The 20431-nt window shown below is 49.4% G+C and overlaps 1 protein-coding gene and 1 long non-coding RNA gene across 4 annotated transcripts in view; one reads left to right on the plus strand and one right to left on the minus strand.

The window, feature by feature from the left end:
- Window positions 1–20431, plus strand: part of AMDHD2 (amidohydrolase domain containing 2) — a 24193-nt gene continuing 3762 nt past the window's right edge. The window contains exons 1-11 of one of the 2 annotated variants that reach the window (XM_073362923.2): window positions 1–82; window positions 847–965; window positions 3147–3251; window positions 3929–4065; window positions 7477–7616; window positions 8261–8315; window positions 9205–9417; window positions 13572–13660; window positions 14350–14494; window positions 15583–15690; window positions 16426–16494. In XM_073362923.2, the coding sequence (XP_073219024.1) occupies window positions 3169–3251; window positions 3929–4065; window positions 7477–7616; window positions 8261–8315; window positions 9205–9417; window positions 13572–13660; window positions 14350–14494; window positions 15583–15690; window positions 16426–16494 (1039 nt within the window). In that variant the 5' untranslated portion in view covers window positions 1–82; window positions 847–965; window positions 3147–3168. Of the gene's footprint in view, window positions 88–846; window positions 966–3146; window positions 3252–3928; window positions 4066–7476; window positions 7617–8260; window positions 8316–9204; window positions 9418–13571; window positions 13661–14349; window positions 14495–15582; window positions 15691–16425; window positions 16495–20431 lie in introns of both variants that reach the window. The other variant, XM_073362924.2, reaches the window with a different exon arrangement.
- LOC140918465 (uncharacterized) overlaps window positions 17158–20431 on the minus strand; it is an 18552-nt gene continuing 15278 nt past the window's right edge. For both annotated transcript variants that reach the window (XR_012161195.2, XR_012161196.2), the window contains exon 3: window positions 17158–19642. This is a non-coding gene — a long non-coding RNA (uncharacterized LOC140918465). The remainder of the gene's footprint in view (window positions 19643–20431) is intronic.

Consider the following 20431-nt stretch of genomic DNA (forward strand, 5'->3'; position numbering starts at 1 on the left):
CGCTTCCCAATCAGCTGAGTAGACTCACCTGACCGGACGTTGGGGAGCCGCTGCTGCCGCAGGAGCGGGCAGAGCCGCAGGGGTAAGGTGGGGACCTTGCCCCCGCGCCGGGAGTAGCATGGCTGGGCTGCCCCTGCATCCTCGGCCCGGTCAGAACCCGCAGAACCGGGCCCGGGCTAAGCTGTCTTAAGGACCTCCATTCTCCCCCTCCAGCTTCCTATCCCTTCTGCCCTGCGCTGACGGGCCTTAGGGAGCCGGGAGATAGACTTGAGCTCAGCTGAGCTGCACCAGCCACCCCGTTTTCTGCTAATTCTGCGTCCTCAATACTCTACCAGAGCGTTGGGGTGCCAGCGAGGGAGCATGGCCTGAGCTCCTTCCACAGTACCCTCTCTGTGCCTGCCCCCAACTCTGTCTGCTGCTGCCTTCTCGCTGTGCTGGCACTGTCTCCCTCTCAGTACCTGGATATGGGGGGTGGATTTTTTTTCCCAGTAGGACAGCAATAGTGGGACTTGCACTGGACTGCATAACCCCTCTCATCTGCCTAGCGAGGTATCTCTGAAAAGAAGAGCTGCTGCAATGCCACTGAAACTACCTGGAGGACCCAAAAATATGGAGAGTGGGGAAGGAGAGAATAAAGGGGCAGGGACTATCTTTCATTCTGTGTTGTCAGTGCTAGCCCAAAGTGGCTCTGATGCCTTCGAGGGCCTCTCGACTGTACCATAATACAATATAATTTATTCAATTACTAAAGTAGGAGTCTGGTCTAACTGTCTGTCAAGGAGTAGGATACTCAGAGACTCTCTGCTTTCATTTCCACTGTGTTATACTTAACAGTTTCTTCCACAGGTACCAGCAGACTGTCAATGCAGTCCTCCTCCAAAGTCAGTATGGGATGCTGAGTGAGAGGAGCAGTATCACAAGCTGAAAAGGTTGAAGAGCTCAAATTGATCTTCCCAGGAACTAAGGTTAGTTGAAAAGAAATCAAATGACTTCTATTCATTGTTTCCACTCTCTGTGCTTGACTTTCCTGTGGTACCATGTTGTGTTTCAAAATCATAGCATTTGGGGCAGTTTGGTTACATTGTCAGCTTTTACGTCCTTTTCACAGAATCGTAAATTGGAGCATCTTACTTAATTATTTCTAGCATCCCTTAGGGGTAGTAACATGTTAGTAAAAGGTCTGTTGTGGTCTGGATTGTGTGATGTGTCCTGGATGGAAGCTGGAGGGACGGGAAGGAGGCCCTTGAAGAATTCCACCTGGATTTCAACAATTTCCATCCCACCATCAATCTCAGGCTGGACCAGTCCACTTCCTGGACACTACAGTGCAAATAAGTGATGGTCACATAAACACCAACCTATACCGGAAACCTACTGACAGCTATACTTATCTACATGCCTCCAGCTTCCATCCAGGACACATCACACGATCCATTGTCTACAGCCAAGCCCTAGTTTACAACTGAATTTGCTCCAATCTCTCAGACAGAGACAAACGCCTACAAGATCTTTATCAAGCATTCTTAAAACTACAATACCCACCTGGGGAAGTGAGGAAACAGATTGACAGAGCGAGACGGGTACCCATAAATCACCTACTGCAGGACAGGCTCAACAAAGAAAATAACAGAACACCCCTGGCCATCACATACAGTCCCCAGCTATAACCTCTCCAACACATCATTAACGGTCTACAACCTATCCTGGAAAATGATTCTTCGCTCTCCCAGACCTTGGGAGGCAGGCCAGTTCTCACTTACAGACAGCCCCCCAACCTGAAGCAAATACCATCAACTACACACCACACCACAGAAACAGTAACCCAGGAACCAATCCCTGTAGCAAACCTCGTTGCCTACTCTGTCCCCATATCTACTCTAGCGACACCATCAGAGGACCCAACCACATCAACCACACCATCAGAGGCTCATTCACCTGCACGTCTGCTAATATTGTATGTGCCAGCAATGCCCCTCTGCCATGTTCATTGGCCAAACCGGACAGTCCCTAATAAATCTGTTTGTCTTTAAGATGCCACCGGACTCCTTGTCTCTCTAACTTGGTGTGACTATTGAAGGGTGTTTTAAGACTAGCCTGGATCAATTGTTTGTCAGCAGGACTTCAGGATTTTGGGGTGCTTCTAAACAGAGAAACAAAATGTGTGTGTTGGTGACCTAAAGATTCCTCCTCTTATTGCCTCCCCGTCCCCGTATCCTCCTGTGCTGCTGGATAAGTGGAGCCAAGCTGCAGCTGTGAAGGTCCTGGTGGAGTTGCAAACACCTGAAACCTTTCAGTGGGGAAATGCTCTAAGTAAATAAGGAGCCCTGGAGCAACCAGACCCCCCACCTATCAGAGCATTTTGTGTGCAGTTTGACAGAGATCAGGTTATTTTCTGTCTTCCTCCAAATACTTCTCTCTCCAGCCTAAGGGCTCTGAGTAGCTGTCCCATCCACTGTTCCATATGGGTGAACCACTGCTTGGAGCCTCGTTCTTCTTAGCATATGTGCAATGTGCCTCAGGTGGCATGTGACCAGGATTCATCACTGAATTTGTTCCACTGGTTGGATCATTAGGTTCCCTGACCCGGGCCGGGTACTGATGGGGAACATGACATGAACGCTGATCCATGCCCCTCAGAGCCTCATTGACTTCATAAGAGCTCCTTGCAGGTTTAAGGGTCCGTGGAGCAGCTTGGAGAATCATGGTCCTGGAAGTACAGTAAAACAAAAGAGCACAAAGAAATGATATTCACTAAATTAAGTTGTCTATCTTCTTGCTTTTCCCTCCCCCCTTTTTTTTCTACTTCCATCTCCAACACATTATCTCCATTTTTGCCCCACAATTATTTATTTGTGATATAGTAGCACACTCTGGTCCCAATCAAGGTTAGGATCCCATTGCACTGGGCACTGTCTGAACTCACTGATAATCCCTGTCCCATCTGGCTGACCTCTCTCTACTGTATTCTCATTCTGCTTTTTTCTTTGTAAAGCAGCACCTCCTTTCTCTCATTTTCCACCAACCTGCCCCAGGTCTCCTGAGTCTCAACCCTGTGTGCAAACCACCCTTCCTTTCTCATTCTTCTGTCTGTCCTTGGGTTACTGGAAGTATCCCATCCTCTGCATCATTCCCCTTCCCTGTTTCAGGTGTTTTCTCCAAGCCCCGACAATGCCGTCTAATAAGTCTGTCTCGGATGCTCCAATCTTCCAGTTCACTAACTGCCGGATTTTGAGGAGTCACCAGCTGCAAAGGTGAGCAGATAGGGCTGTTTGCCCTGGGATGGCTGCCTGCATACCAAAATATGCTCCTCCGATGCCGTGGAATGCGAGGTATAGACGATATTGGACCCCAGAGTGCTGCTCTTTGGAAAAACCAGGCCTGGGAGTTGAACCTATGCAGATCTCTTGCATGGCAGCAAAGAGCACTAACCACAGGGCTGCTGGTTCCTACAATACCCCAACTTCCCTCTGTTTTGTAAAGCTGCAGTTGTTCCCTGTAGCAGAAACCGAGAGGTCTCAACTATGTTTTAGGTTGCCACCTAGGTAACAATCAGAACAGGCATAGACTCTTGCTAGAATCATTTGATCCATGCTAACCTCTTCCTACATCCTCCCTCTGCAGGGAGAGAGGAAGGATGCCAGCCCTTCCAGTGAAACTGTATAGGCATTGTTCATGTTGGGGTGACATGTGGGAAACTTCCTAGAGGTGACACATGCAGTTCCCTGGGGCGGGAGTGCCTGGTGTTGATTTGGTTCTTCCACCTGCTGACCATAACAGCACATGGTGGGTTAACCACCAGCCCCTGTGTTGGGGTGGTCTATGCGCTAATAGGTAAAGGGGGACTGAATAGTGTGGAAAGCAGTCCAGGCCTCTCCCCTGCTGCTGGGAGGAATTGTTCATCTTTTATTCTGTGTGATTCTTCCGTCAGGGAGGATCTGTGGGTGCGAGAAGGGAAGATCCTTAACCCAGAGAAGCTGTTCTTTGATGAGAAGGGATCTGCTGATATTCAGCTGAATTGTAAGGACAGCATCATCGCCCCCGGATTCATTGATGTGCAGATTAATGGTAAGGCATTCCAACTGATCTAGAGCAGATCTGAGTGAGAACCAGGCTCCACGTGTGCCATTTAGAAACAGACCAATGAGTTCCAACACAAACGTATCCCCTCCTGCCCTTTGAACTCTGACTCACAGTGCGCCTGTTTCCTGAAAACAGACTTTGTTGGGACGTCAGCTGCGTCAGCAGATAAGGTTTGCATAGCTTCTAGTTTAGCAGTCTCTGGCTGGCTCTCCGTTTTAAGGCCTTGTCTACACTGTGCAGTTTTGTCGGCAAAAAGCAGATTTTGCCAACAAAACAATGGAGGTGTGCACACTACAAAGCTACTTTTGGTGCAAAACTCTGCTGTTTTGCCAATAAAATAAAACCACCTCAATGAGAGGCATAAAGCTTTTTGCAGCAAAGTTAAAGTGGCAAACACTCAGTGTAGATGCTGCCATTCATTATGTCGACATAATTAGCCTCCTCCAGTACCCCACGATGCCCGTTGTGACCGCTCTGCTCACTGTTTTGAACTCGGCTGCCCTACAGGCATGTGCCTCTCCACTTTCAAAGCTCTGAAGCTTTGACATTCCTCAGCCTGGAGAGCTCACAGAGCTGCTGTGGGAGAATACGGAGGGAATCCCAGAACCACAGGCAGGCAGAGCAGGCTGCTGCTATGGGGAGGAAGAGGGAGAGAGACTGCTGTGCAAAGCCGGGGGCTGATGGGGAGCGGGGGTGGTGTCCCCTCTTCCAGGAATGATTGCTCAGCCTGCTGTCTGAACTTAAGAGAGAGCATGCGGACACACTCTTCCCCAACACACATTCTTTCTGTCTCTCCTTCCCTGTCCTCTCACCAAACTCTCCCTGTCTCTCACGCTCTCCTTCCTCCCCCACACACACACTTCAGTTGAAAAGTGGCTGACGATCTAGTAGGATGCCCATGGAACATAGGATTGAGAAACCTGCATCATGTGATGCTATACTTGTCCCATGAGGCATTGCAAACCTTTCCCAAAGCACCCCGTGGCCAGTTGCACAGTGGGATAGCTACCATCAGTGCTCTCTGTGTCAATGCAAGAGCTGCTAGTGTGGATGTGCTCCTCCAACACAAGGAGCATAGTCTGGGCAGGCAGTAGCAGTCTGTTTAAAGCAGCATAACATTTGTTGACAGTCCATGTGTACGCTACAGAGTTTTAAGTTAGGAGGTATAAAAGCTGGGTGGGTCGCCATTGGGAGAATTGTGGAGATGGGCTGGGTTTTGAGAAGGGATCTGAAGGACGATGTGTAGTGTGGCATAAAGGATCAGAGAGGAAGGATGGTCCAGTGGTTAGGGCACTAGCCAAGGACCTGGGAGACATGAGTTAAGTCCCTGCTCCACCACAGATTTCTTGCATTATCTTGGGCCTCTCTGTGCCTCAGTACAATGGGATCAGAGTCTTAACCTGCTTCCCAGGTGTGTGTAAGGATAAATGAATAATAGCTCATGAGGTGCTCATATACTGTGGGAATAGAGGTCAGGTAAGTACCTAAGAAAGATTAGGGGGCAGTGTGGGGGAATGAAATAGACGGGTCAGGTCCCTTCTGGTGGGTTTGCCTGCTTGCCATTGGGGATTAGTGACCAGGACAGATAGTGCAATCGGGTACTCCACATCTCCTTTTATATTGGCTTAGAATCATAGAATATCAGGGTTGGAAGGGACCTCAGGAGGTCATCTAGTCCAACCCCCTGCTCAAAGCAGGACCAATCCCCAATTAAATCATCCCAGCCAGGGCTTTGTCAAGCCTGATCTTAAAAACCTCAAAGGAAGGAGATTCCACCACCTCCCTAGGTAACACATTCCAGTGCTTCATCACCCTCCTAGTGAAAATGTTTTTCCTAGTATCCAACCTAAACCTCCCTCACTGCAACTTGAGACCATTACTCCTCGTTCTGTCATCTGCTACCACTAAGAACAGTCTAGAGCCATCCTCTTTGGAACCCCCTATCAGGTAGTTGAAAGCAGCTATTAAATCCCCCCTCATTCTTCTCTTCTGCAGACTAAACAATCCCAGTTCCCTCAGCCTCTCCTCATAAGTTATGTGTTGCAGTCCCCTAATCATTTTTGTTGCCCTCCGCTGGACGCTTTCCAATTTTTTCACATCCTTCTTGCAGTGTGGGGCCCAAACCAGGATACAGTACTCCAGATGAGGCCTTACCAATGTTGAATAGAGGGGAATGATCATGTCCCTCGATCTGCTGGCAATGCCCCTGCTTATACAGCCCAAAATGTAAAATGTTGGCCTTCTTGGCAACAATGGCACACTGTTGACTCATATCCAGCTTCTCGTTCACTGTAACCCCTAGCTCCTTTTCTGCAGAACTGCTGCCTAGCCATTTGGTCCCTAGTCTGTAACGGTGCATGGGATTCTTCCATCCTAAGTTCAGGACTCTGCATTTGTCCTTGTTGAACCTCAACAGATTTCTTTTGGCCCAATCCTCTAATTTGTCTAGGTCCGTCTGTATCCTATCCCTACCCTCCAGCATATCTACCTTTCCTCCTAGTTTAGCGTCATCTGCAATCTTGCTGAGGGTGCAATCCACACTATCCTCCAGATCATTAAGGAAGATATTGAACAAAACCGGACCCAGGACTGACCCTTGGAGCACTCCACTTGATACCAGCTGCCAACTAGACATGGAGCCATTGATCACTACCCATTGAGCCTGACAATTTAGCCAGCTTCCTGTCGACCTTATAGTCCATTCATCCAGCCCATACTTCTTTAATTTGCTGGCAAGAATACTGTGGGAGACCGTGTCAAAAGCTTTGCTAAAGTCAAGGAAAACGCGACCACTGCTTTCCCCTCATCTGCAGAGCCACTTATCTCGTCATAGAAGGCAATCAGTTTGGTCAGGCATGACTTGCCCTTGGTGAATCCATGCTGACTGTTCCTGATCACTTTCCTCTCCTTTAAGTGCTTCAGAATTGATTTCTTGAGGACCTGCTCCAAGATTTTTCCAGGGACTGAGGTGAGACTGACTGACCTGTAGCTCCCCGGATCCTCCTCCTTCCCTTTTTTAAAGATGGGCACTACGTTAGCCTTTTTCCAGTCGTCCGGGACCTCCATGATCGCCATGAGTTTTCAAAGATAATGGCCAATGGCTCTGCAATCACATCCGCCAACTCCTTCAGCACTCTCGGATGCAGCGCATCCGGCCCCATGGACTTGTGCTTGTCCAGCTTTTCTAAATAGTCTGTGGAACCCAAAATCCTCCCGCACCCTGCTGGCTTGTAGCACGCCCTTTATTCTCAAAGCTAATCTTCAATTGCATGTTATATTAGGCACCATTTACAGTCCTGTCTCCAGAGCTGGCCTCCCTGGTTTCTAGAGCCAATTGCCATGTCACCACTTGGCATTCCTGAGTGCACAGCTGTCCTTGTTTCCTTTATGGTGCAGGGGGCTTTGGGGTGGATTTCTCCTTGGCCACGGATGACGTCCAATCAGGGATCTCTCTGGTGAGTCAGAAGATTCTCTCCCATGGCGTGACCTCTTTCTGCCCAACCCTGGTGACCTCCCCACCATCTGTCTATCACAAGGTAAGGGGAGCCCCACAGGGCACCAAAATACTCAGGGCAATGGGGCTGGCACCACTGGATCAGGTGGCTAAGCCTTGGGGGCTTCACCACAGAAGTGGAATGTGTGGGCTCTGTGATGTCAGCGGCCTGTTGGGAAGGGGAGGGAGTGTGAGGAGCTGGGTTCTAAACCCAGATGGCTTGTCTGCACATTTAGGCAGCTGACGCTGCAATATTCCCAGTGTCCCATGAGACAAGTTATACAGGGCTTGGGACGTGCTTTTTCTCAGAGCACAGTGTATTGCAAGTCATCCACAGTGATCTGTTTTGGGTGCTTTTGAGAACCGGGGCTGGGGTACATAGAACCCACCTTCTTGTGGGCCCGAAGTAGTGTCCCCCTCCAGCAGAGATTAACCCTTTCTGCTTAAGTCCAGTCCTTCACTCTGCCCCACCGCTACGAGAACTGACCAGGCCATACCCAGCAGAAAAGCACATTTAACCCTGGGGCTAGTTTTTACGATTCCAGCTGGGGTAGTTACCTCTCTCTCACTGCCCTGGGGCTGAGTGGGTGAAATAGTTCCCTTTGGCACTCAGGCATTATGCTAGGGGCCCTAATGCAGGCAGGGTACTGTGTCTGTGAGGCTTCTAACACATCCCCATCCTTCTAGGTTCTTCCTCAGATCAGCGTAAGAAATGGAGGGCCTCATGGGGCTGGTATCCTGGGTAAGTGAACAGCAAGGTCCTGTCCTCTTGGCCTCACTCCTCTATGGAGGGAGGAGAAGCAGCTGCTGTGGAAAGCATTCACTGTGGCTGGGAGTGTTGTGCCACAGGGAAGTGGGGGTGGGGTTGAGATTTTTACCCTGTGCAAGGCCAGGTGCAGCCTAGCCAGGACTCCCGGAGATCTCTGTACGCTGGCTGCCATGTTCCTCCCTCAGTTCCACCCCATGGTACTTGCTACTGCACTCCTCTCCGCTGGGCTCTGCATCCAACATGTTGGCCCTGCTGGAATTGGGCAGTGTGTGGCAGTGGGTCACTGTGAGAGGGCAGACTGCCCATGATGGCAGCGATGCCATCTCTCTTGCCATGTTGACGAGAGCAACCCAAGGGCCTTCATCATTCTGAGGAGTGGGGAGATCTCGGCCTGACAACTGGGGGTGAGGCACCTCGGGGAAGGCTGCACCTCAGGGACCTTGCTTTGCTACTTAAAATTGAGCTGCTGGCATTTGGGGCAAGCTCGTTGAGGAGAGTGGGAAACAGGCAGCAGGAAGGGGCTGTGGGGAGGTGTGGGCTGGGGCAATAAAGATTATAGGTGCCAGCACAGGTGAGGTCAAGCAAAGCCAGACAAGAGTGGATGGCGAGGGGAAGGAGTCTGGGGTAGGGGATAGAGCAGGATAACAGTTACAGGGAGATGCGAAGGAGCCTTGACTTTCTCTTACACTGCAGCTGCCTGTTTTTTCATTCTCGGAGCCAGCTTGCAGAGGGAGGGGGATTGGTAATTCTGAGGTGGGGCTGGCCGGGAGAGGGGATTTGCTGGGCTGAGGTGGGGGTGTCCTCACCCCCAGGGAAAGAAAGGGAAACAGTTGTGGATATTTTTTCCCTCCCTGGTGGGCAGGAGCCCATCTGGAGGGGCCTTTCATAAGCAAGGAGAAGAAGGGGGCGCACCCAGAGCACTACCTCAGCACCTTCGATTCGGGAGCTTTCCAGGACCTGCTTGCCACCTACAGGTACCTGGACTGTGTCCGGATCGTCACCCTGGCCCCTGAGATGAAGAGGAGCAGTGAGGTGATCCAGGAACTTACCAGACGGGGCATCTGTGTCTCGCTGGGTAAGGGTGTCTGCTGGCTAGGGCCTGGAAGGCTATGTGGGTGGGTCTGGGCAGTCCCTTAGAGGCCCAATCTGTTTGCTCACATTGCTCGCCCTGGGCCTGATCCTCTGCTCTGTCACAGTGGTCTCATGCCAGTGCAGGTGCATTGAGGTTAATGGAGTTACCCTAGCAAATCAGGCCCATTGTCTGTAGTGCAAAGTGCAAGCTGTGTGTTCAAGCCAACATGGCTATGAGAACCCTAACATCTGCATTTCCTGGTGTACTATTTGAATAGTAACCGTAATCGTGCATTAGTGCAAGTTATCTGCATTGGATTTCCCTCTGTCTTTTTTCCAACCTCAAAGGAAAACCTTTCTGCTTCCACTCCTCATGTCCACAACTGTGCAGAGTTAATGTCCTTCAAAGCTCTGGAGCCCTGCAGTGAAACAGAAGTACAAAAACTCATCTGTGTAACATGGCTCTAAACTGGGTGGGCACATCTGACGGTGTGCGTGTCTTAATGTTTCAAAGTGCTTGTAAATAAGGGCCAAATTCCACTTTGATAAGAGTGAGCAACTCTGACTCCAGCAAAATGGAGGAGTGGGGTGGGTGGGTCATCTGTATTTGAGGGAAGAATATGATCCTGACCTTTTCTTGTCTTAAACTTAGCTAAGACCTCAGTGAGGGCCAACCACATGCAAAGGTTCAACTTCTAAAGTTAACCTGTTTGAATTCTCCTTGCACAAAAAGTCTTAAGTGTCCAGTTGTAGCCACCTTAAATACCTGCCCTCTGAAAACTAGGGCCTTTACTGTGTTTCAAGTTACACACCCAAAAATGGAGGCATCACTAATCTCTGGAAAATATAGCACAGTCCTTTTTTTTTTTTTTTTTTTAAGTGGAAGCCGTGTGTGCGGAGAATCCTCCCCCCCCCCCGCCTCCCCCCCCCGCCACCCCCATACACACACACTGATAACTTAGCACTGGCTGGATTTTGCTCATGGTCTCCTCACAAGCTCTCCTTTGGGGCTGAGATCAAGGATAGAAAAGCTTAACCCCACCAACCCCCATTGTTCCTCTTTGGGCTGAAATTGATGAACCATGCAAAAGAAGGGTTTATGCAGCAAAGTCAGGAAAAGTGTGGGATCCTTACTGAATGGGGGAGGCAACCTAGTGACAGATAATGTGCAAAAAGCTGAAGTACTCAATGCTTTTTTTTTTTTTTGCCTCGGTCTTCACAGACAAGGTCAGCTCCCAGACTGCTGCACTGGGCAGCACAGTATGGGGAGGAAGTGAGCAGCCCTCAGTGGTGAAAGAACAGATTAAGGACTATTTAGAAAAGCTGAACATGCACAAGTCCATGGGTCCAGATCTAATGCATCCAAGGGTGCTAAGGGAGTTGGGGGATGTGATTGCAGAGCCACTGGCCATTATCTTTGAAAATTTGTGGCGATCGGGGGAGGTTCCGGACAATTGGAAAAAGGCAAATATAGTGCCCATATTTAAAAAACTGAAAAAAGAGAACCCCGGGAACTACAGATGGGTCAGCCTCACTTCAGTCCCTGGCAAAATCACAGAGCAGCTCCTCAAGGAATCCATTTTGAAGCACTTGGAGGAGAGGAAGGTGATCAGGAACAGTCAGCATGGATTCGCCAAGGGCAAGTCATGTCTGACCAACCTGATTGCCTTCTATGATGAGATAACTGGTTCTGCAGATACGGGGAAAGCAGTGGATGTGATGTATCTTGACTTTAGCAAAGCTTTTGATACGGTCTCCCACAGTATTCTTGCCAGCAAGTTAAAGAAGTATGGATTGGATGAATGGACTATAAGGTGGATAGAAAGCTGGCTAGATTGTCTGGGTAGTGATTAACAGCTCAATGTCTAGTTGGCAGCTGGTATCAAGCAGAGTGCCCCAGGGATCAGTCCTGTGGCTGGTTTTGTTCAACATCTTTATCAGTTATCTGGATGATGGGGTTAATTGCACCCTCAGCACGTTTGCAGATGACAATAAGCTGGGGGGACAGGTAGACACGCTGGAGGGTAGGGATAGGGTCCAGAGTGACCTAAACAAATTGGAGGATTGGGCCTTCTGATGAGGTTCAACAAGGACAAGTGCAGAGTCCTGCACTTAGGAAGGAAGAATCCCATACACCGCTGGGGATCTGGGACCTGGGGATCACAGTGGACGAGAAGCTGGATATGAGTCAGCAGTGTGCCCTCATTGCCAAGAAGGCCAACAGCATATTGGGCTGTATTAGCAGGAGCATTGCCAGCAGATTGAGAGAAGTGATTATTCCCCTCTATTTGGCACTGATGAGGCCACACCTGGAGTATTGCGTCCAGTTTTGGTCCCCCCCACTACAGAAGGGATGTGCACAAACTGGAGAGAGTCCAGCGGAGGGCAACGAAAATGATTGGGGGCTGGGGTACGTGACTTATGAGGAGAGACTGACGGAACTGGGGTTATTTAGTCTGCAGAAGAGAAGAGTGAGGGGGGATTTGATAGCAGTGTTCAACTATCTGAAGGGGGGTTCGAAAGAGGATGGAGCTAGGCTGTTCTCAGTGGTGGCAGATGACTGAACAAGAAGCAATGGTCTCAAGTTCCAGTGGGGGAGGTCTAGGTTGAATATTAGGAAAGCACTATTTCACTAGGAGGGTGGTGAAGCACTGGAATGGGTTACCTAGGGAGGTGGTAGAATCTCCATCCTTAGAGGTTTTTGAGGCCCACCTTGACAAAGTCTTGGCTGGGATGATTTAGTTGGGGTTGGTCCTGCTTTGAGCAGGGGATTGAACTAGATGACCTCCTGAAGTCACTTCCAACCCTGATATTCTATGAAATCATAGAATATTGCCCTCCGCTGGACTCTTTCCAGTTTTTCCACATCCTGCTTGTGTGTGGGGCCCAAAACTGGACACAGTACTCCAGGTGAGGCCTCACCAATGTCGAATAGAGGGGAACGATCATGTCCCTCGATCTGCTGGCAGTGTCCCTACATATACATCCCAAAATGCCATTGGCCTTCTTGGCAACAAGGGCACACTGCTGACTCATATCCAGCTTCTCATCCACTGTAACTCCTAGGTCCTTTTCTGCCAAACTGCTGGCTAGCCACTCGGTTCCTAGTCTGTAGCGGTACATGGGATTCTTCCATCCTAAGTGCAGGACTCTGCACTTGTCCTTGTTGAATCTCATCAGATTTCTTTCGGCCCAATCCTCTAATTTGTCTAGGGACCTCTGTATCCTATCCCTACCCTCCAGCGTATCTACCTCTCCTCCCAGTTTAGTGTCATCTGCAAACTTGCTGAGGGTGCAATCCACACCATCCTCCAGATCATTTATGAAGATATTGAACAAAACCGGCCTGAGGACTGACCCTTGGGGCACTCCACTTGATACCGGCTGCCAACTACACATGGAGCCATTGATCACTACCCATTGAGCCCGACAATCTAGCCAACTTTCTATCCACCTTATAGTCCATTCATCCAGCCCATACTTCTTTAACTTGCTGGCAAGAATACTGTGGGAGACCGTGTCAAAAGCTTTGCTAAAGTCAAGGAACAACGTGTCCACCGCTTTCCCCTCATCCACAGAGCCAGTAAATCTGTATATAATCAGCCATAGCATGCGCTGCCCTACAAGCCGTATAAAAGAAAAATCCAGAAGGGCAAATTTCTGCCTCCAGCAGGATTCAAGGCCCCTGGAAAGGACTACGGTTCTCATCTTCATTGGGAAAAACAAGCTCATTCCATCACTGTAACAAAGCCCCGCAGTCTCATCTTATCAGCACCCTCGCAACCTGAAGAAGAGCTCCTTGTAAGTTCGAAAGCTTGTCTCTCTCACCAACAGAAGTTGGTCCAGTAAAAGATATTACCTCACCCATCTTATCTTTCTGCTGAAGTCCTTGGAAGCCAAGCACTCTACGTGCCTGGTACGCTGCAGTAGGGATCCAAATTAATCTCAAGCACTGTAACTGGAACTTCCATGGTCCAGCTGGGTTCTGAATGAGGCTGTCAGAACTGGAGTGTAGCATGATTGAATAATAGATGGATTTCCAGCAAACTTCTGGTGATTTGTGGACTGAGCACACTTGCCTCTCGGTGTTGTTGGAGTAAATGGAGAGAGTAAAGGGGGAAATAGCAAGAGAAGTCACCTGGTGCTCTTTATTCACAGGACATTCTGTAGCTAATCTGTCTCAGGCAGAGGAAGCTGTCCGGCATGGTGCTACTTTTATCACCCATCTGTTCAATGCCATGTTACCTGTAAGTAACCGAGGGGACCCGTGGCTCACTCTGGTTTGTCTTCTCCTCCATGAACATTTATTCTCTACCACGCATCTGGGTGGGTTGTCGGCAGGGGGATGTGACTCTGAGTCTAAACGCACAAGCCCCTATTGCCCGAGCTGAAGACCCAGCTCTGTTAGCTAAGGCTGTAGCAGGCTCATCAAACTTTTTACATGGGCCGGCCACCACTAGTGGGGGATAAAGTGCCACCCTGAGTGGATTATATCACCATGCATGCCTATTCATTGTCACTACGTCCAGCTGCTGCCCTCATAGAATACCAGGGTTGGAAGGAACCTCAGGAGGTCATCTGGTCCAACCCCCTGCTCAAAGCTGGACCAATCCCCAATTTTTGCCCCAGATCCCTAAATGGCCCCCTCAAGGATTGAACTCACAACCCTGGGTTTAGCAGGCCAGTGCTCAAACCACTGAACTATCCTGCCACCCCATGGCAGCACCCCCTATCCGGGCCACCAGGGTGACCAGACAGCAAGTGTGAAAAATCAGAACAGAAGTTAGCGGGGCAGTAGGTGCCTATATAAGACAAAGCCATAAATTTCAGGACTGTCCCTATAAAATTGGGACATTTGGTCACCCTACTTGGCACTGGCAGCCTGTGGGTTTCTTCATGGCAGTCATCACACCTGTTTTCTCATCCCTTTGCACAGTTCCACCATCGCGACCCTGGGATCGTGGGGCTGCTGACGAGTGACCAGATTCCTGCCAGGCGGAGGGTGTTCTATGGCATGATATCAGATGGGATCCACACCAACCCTGCGGCTCTGAGAATTGCTCATCGAGCGCACCCCAAAGGTGAATCACTGGGGATCCCCTTGGTCTGGACAGCACAAGACCTCTGAACCCAAGTGCTGTGCCCATGTGGATTGCTTTTCTCCCAGCTGACATGCAGCATCCTCTTCAAATGGTACCAGATGGGATTACTTCCACTTAAGAATGGTGTGTGTCAGGGACCTGGCTGGCTCTGGATAGTGGGAGCTTTCACCTCTAGGTTACTGGTTTCATACCAGTATGGCCTGTGCATGGTGCTGGTGGTTCCTCCTCGTTCCTGCTAAAAGAAGCTGAAAAACTATGATTAGTTGCTATTGTTTCCATGTGAGCAGTTGCTGTAGCTGCCCAAAGGCTGTTCTGTGGTCAGGAGTGTTGGGAGGAGCAGGCTCCCGGAGTCTCTCTGAGGTATGGCCCATGCTGTTGGGGCTCCCTCCAACTCTCAAAGAATAGGTGTCTGCATAGCACACCATCATAGAGAGTGGGGTTAACTGCCCCCTTGTTGACCATCTCAGGAGAGATGCCCAGAGAACGTCCCAAGTTCTTGCCCTGGGAATGCGGCCTCCCAGCTTGGGGGAGGCCGATTGGTAGCCCAATGGGAGGTGAAGAGTGACCCATGCTCTACCTGTTCTGTGGATAACCAGGGGACTTCAGGCACCAGGGCACCCCTGCACCCTTCTCCAGTGCTGCGGGAAGGGAAGCCTGTGTGTTGATGGCCCCTTACGAGTAGAGTCCAGTGTCACTCCCCACCCCCTACTGCACTTACACGTTCTTTGTAGCTCCGAATTACCCAGCTCACAGCCAGGTCCTTCAGCCCAAACCTCTGTGTGACCTGCCCAAAACTTTATGCTTGTCTTGTGAAACAGTCTGTCGTCTCCCTGCTTCTCAATCTTCTTTCCCTCCCCACTTTCCTAAGCTACAGTCAGCCCTGCAGCCAGAAGCTACGGTGCTCTCGGGAGAGTCCTCCTTGCTGGGTCACAGACATTCTGACTGGTGCCATTACCACTCCCAGCAGAATGAAATGCCTGGGACTTGCGCCAAAGAACTGGAGAGAAACCTCCTGCAAAGCTTGGCTGCAGGCTAGAGCTAATGTAGCCCCTTCTTGTCTCCCTTAGGCCTGGTGCTGGTGACAGACGCCATTGCTGGAATGGGGCTGGCCCCGGGAAGGCACACCCTGGGCCAGCAGGTGGTTGAGGTGGACGGGCTGAACACATACATTGCAGGTGAGTACTCCATACGCAGCCCTGTCACCTTCAGCCCCCACCTAGGGCCACGTGTGTTTAAGGCAGATCCCTGGGCCTTCCAGATGGCTCCACTGGCTGCAGAGCAGGTGTGAGCCCTGCATGTGCTGAGCTAGCAAAGGCTGCCAGTGCTATGAGGGAGCTCGCTGTTGCCTGGCCCAGAAGGGAGTGCCCTTTGGCTGTGTCTCACTCGCTGTTGGCTGATTGAAATCCTGACCCCCTAGTGGTGAGGTACCTTGTGAAGGGAAAGGCTGGGGAGGAAATATGAGCAAATGGTGCCACATCTCACGTGGCAGAGGGCACTGGTATGAGGCACATGCTCTGCCATTATGGGAGGTCTTGCACTATGTGGGACAATAGAAGCTACTTCATCCCCATTAAAGCCAAACCCTCCCCTAGGGTTGTGGTGCCCATGAAAGCGAGGTGCCAGGAGCACAGGGCAGAGTCAGGCATGGGGTGAGCAGGAGCTGGCCATGCACCTCTAACAACCTGTGATTTCCAGTCCAGAACCTCCTTCCCACCATACTCCTCAGTCCTGCCCTGTCGCACCCCCTGCAACCCCAGCCTATTGCCAAAATCTGCTATGGCTTCTCTGGAGCTGAGGCTGAGAGCCCTCAGATTCATTCCACTTGTGGAATAGGATTGTAACCCCACGAGGACCGCTGCTGTTAGATGGCAGGTGGATCTGCTCAGTTTCCTGTCTTTTCTCCTGCTCAGGGACAAAGACGCTGAGTGGCAGTGTAGCAACCATGGACTCCTGTGTTCGGCACTTCCTGGAAGCCACAGGTGAGCCCAACTCACTTACTGCTCTGCTTGCAGGCTCTGGGATGGAGTACAGGACCCCCTGCTTTTATCACCTCTCCTAGGGCCAAAGGTCTCTACACATATCCAGAGAGCATAGGAGGGAGATCCTCTCCCCAGACAAGGCTGGCTGTGGCATTCTTTCCAAGCCCTCAAGTCAGCAGAGCCACACTGGGTGCCAGCCAGGGAGAGATTAGGCTTTACTCTTACTGCAATGAGGACGAGCGAGCTCCTCTGTAGTCACAGGTACAAAGGAACCAAAGGTGAATAATTTTGTCCACAACTTCTGATTCCTCCCTTCCTCCCTCCAGCCACACTGCAACTGCTTATCCCTCTCCTGCAACCCCTCTGGGCCTTTCCCTGCAAGCACCATCCAAAAGTAACTATTAAAAAGTTGTGTCTGAGTTGCTCTTCCTCATACACGTTTGTGTCCTCAGTGGTTCAGCAAAGTGTCCATCTCTCTGTATGATTGTTCACTCCTCCTCCCTCCTTTTCAGGGAGCAAAGGGGGTTACCAGGCTGAGTTGTGGCCTGTTGTATTAACTTCAAGGGTCAGAAGAGATAAAGCGTTCCACTGTCCAACATAAAATGAGTGATGCAAAGAGGCCCAGGGTCTGTCAACCAGGGTCTTGGTGTATTAGATTTCTTGGCAAACATACAAAAGCACTCATTCTAAAGCTGAAAGTTTATTTATCAGGAACAAGAAAGAAAAACAAGCATTTATACTAAAACTGAGTGATTACACAAAACAAGCTTAATCAAACCCTTTAAAGTCGCTCTCCTTTGGGAGAAAAATTAGTCTCATTTTCAGAACAACCTTTCTTTAAGTAAAAGGAAAGGGTTAAATTTACATTCAGTCCTGATCTGGAAAGTGTATTCATTTCTCCTGTGTCTGACAGACAGACCCACATGAGGCGGAGGTCAGATAGGACAGAAAAGGTGGGGAACATATGGCTGTGGCAGGTTTGGTCACAGAGACTCCTTTGGGACTGTCACCTGATATGCTGAGACTACCTCTGAGACCATTTTCTCTGCCAGTGTGAGCCTCCGGAACCCGGCCTTGTTGAGCCAGACACACCAGTCTGCTCCAACACAGACCCAGGGTCTGAACCTCATGCCCCAAATCTGCAGACTTAACTGAAAATGGCTTAAAAAGTGCTCCTGACTCTAGTACCCAGACACCCAGCTCCCAATGGATCCAAACCCCAAATAAATCTGTTATACTCTGTATAAAGCTTATACAGGGTAAACTCCTAAATTGTCCGCCCTCTTAACACAGAGAGAGAGATGCACAGCTGTTTACTCCCCCAGGTATTAATTACTTACTCTGGGTTAATAAAAGTGATTTTATTAAGTATAAGTGGTGCCACTAAACTGGGAGGAGAGGTAGATATGCTGGAGGGTAGGGATAGGATACAGAGGGACCTAGACGAATTAGAGGATTGGGCCAAAAGAAATCTGAGGTTCAACAAGGACAAGTGCAGAGTCCTGCACTTAGGATGGAAGAATCCAATGCACTGCTACAGACTAGGGACCGAATGGCTAGGCAGCAGTTCTGCAGAAAAGGACCAGGGGGTTATAGTGGATGAGAAGCTGGATATGAGTCAACAGTGTGCCCTTGTTGCCAAGAAGGCCAATGTCATTTTGGAATGAGTAGGGGCATTGCTAGCAGATCGAGGGATGTGATCACTCCCCTCTATTGAGGCCTCACCAGCGTCAATCTGGAGTACTGTGTCCATTTTTGGGCCCCACGCTACAAGAAGGATGTGGAAAAATTGGAAAGAGTCCAGTGGAGGGCAACAAAAATGATTGGTGGACTGGAACACATGACCTATGAGGAGAGGCTGAAGGAACTGGGGATGTTTAGTCTATGGAAGAAAAGAATGAGGGGGGATTTGATAGCTGCTTTCAACTACCTGCCAGGGGGTTCCAAAGAGGCTGGATCTAGACTGTTCTCAGTGGTAGCAGATGACAGAACAAGGAGTAATGGTCTCAAGTTGCAGTGGGGGAGATTTAGGTTGGATATTAGGAAAAACTTTTTCACTAGGAGGGTGGTGAAACACTGGAATGCACTACCTAGGGAGGTGGTGGAATCTCCTTCCTTAGAAGTTTTTAAGGTTAGGCTTGACAAAGCCCTGCCTGGGATGATTTAATTGGAGATCAGTCTTGCTTTGAGCAGGGGGTTGGACTAGATGACCTCCTGAGGTCCCTTCAAACCCTGATATTCTATTATAAGTCATAGACAGAACAAAGTAAGTTACAAGCAAAATAAAACAAAACACGCAAGTCTAAGCCTAATTCATCAAGAAACTGATTAGATAAAATCTCACCCTCAGAGATGTTCCAATAAGCTTCTTTCACAGACTTGACTCCTTCTTAGTCTGGGCCTAATCCTTTTCCCCATACAGTCCTTGTTCCAGCTCAGGTGGTAGCTGGGGGATTTCTCATGACTGCAGCCCCCTGTGTTCTGTTTCACCCCCTTTTATAGCTTTGGCCCAAGGTGGGAATCCTTTGTCTCTCTGGGTTCCTACCCCTCCTTCTAAATGGAAGAGCACCAGGTTTAAGAGGGATTTCAGTATCAGGTGACATGGTAAGACCTCATTCTTCATTACCCATAGGCTAGCCCCCCATGTCCACAAGTAGGCTTGCAGGTAAATAAACCATCTACAGCCCATTGTCCTAGGCAAGGGGTGCCATCAAGATTCTAAACCACCATTAATGTCCCACACTTTGCATAATTACAACAGGACCTCAGAGTTAACATCGTTTCTAGTTTTAGATACAAAAATGATACATAAATACAAATAGGATGAACAGACTAAGTAGATAAGCTTTGTAATATCTTACAAGAGACCTTTTACATAAAGCATATTCCAGTTGCATTATATTCACACTCATAAGCATATTTCCGTAAAATCATATGGTGTGTAACATCAAAGACTTTTGTTGACATCTTTGGAATACTGGCTGGTTGGTCAGTCTTAAATGGATGCTTTGGCTGGCAGGTCGACCACGGCCCCAGTTGCTTGGATCCTGGTTCACTTTCCCATCAGGGATGTCCTCTGGTTGGGTCTTTTCTCCTTAGATGGGGCAAGGCTCTGGTCAGCTCATCTCACTGTGCTGATGCAGTGCAGCTGATTTCAGGATGATAGAAAGCCAAGAGAATAAGAAATAGGACAGGAAGGGGGACAGTGGGGGGGAACAACATGAAAGGAAGGGAGACAAAACAGGATCTTGTGCATCTCTGTGATGCTGGCAATCAGGTATCCCCACTGGTGGGCTAAGGACTGGGTGTCATAATGCTGTGATGATTTTCAGAACTCAGGTGAAAATAAAATTCCTTAACTGAGAGCAAGGCCAGCTGGCATTCTGCCTGGAAGAAAGTCTTTCAGTCTGGTCTGCTCCTTCCATCTTGGGGTGAGGGAAGATGAGATGAGACAAGGTTGGGGGTGAATGGGAGAAGAGATTTTTTTTTCAAAGTCTTTTGTTTGAGGAAGTCCCAAAAGGGGAAATGTTGGTGGCATAGTTCATCCCCCACATTATTTTCTCTACCCACTAGACCCAATATCCCTCACACCAATTTTGGTCCATTAACTTCTGGTTCCACATTCTGTTTTTACCAAGGATGATTTCAACACAGTCCTTGAGTCATACCATCAGGTCTCTGTTTAGACTAACCTAGCTTCTTTGTCTGGTACTCTTGCACTTGTTTATAATTCATTTATTGGCAACTCAACCTACTGTTCATGGTTAATTTCCAAGTAGGCAAAAATTGTTGGTTAGCATTTTGTCTTATGAGCTTTCACATGCTTTGCACATTTGAGCTTACAACGGGGGTAAATGTTATGGGCCTAGTAGTCACAGCAGACCCAGCATGTGTTGGATTTCAGCGTGTGGCTGGGTAGCAGCCAGCAGCCCCCCGC

The sequence above is a fragment of the Lepidochelys kempii genome, chromosome 10, assembly GCF_965140285.1.
Source record: "Lepidochelys kempii isolate rLepKem1 chromosome 10, rLepKem1.hap1, whole genome shotgun sequence".
NCBI lineage: Eukaryota > Metazoa > Chordata > Testudines > Cheloniidae > Lepidochelys > Lepidochelys kempii.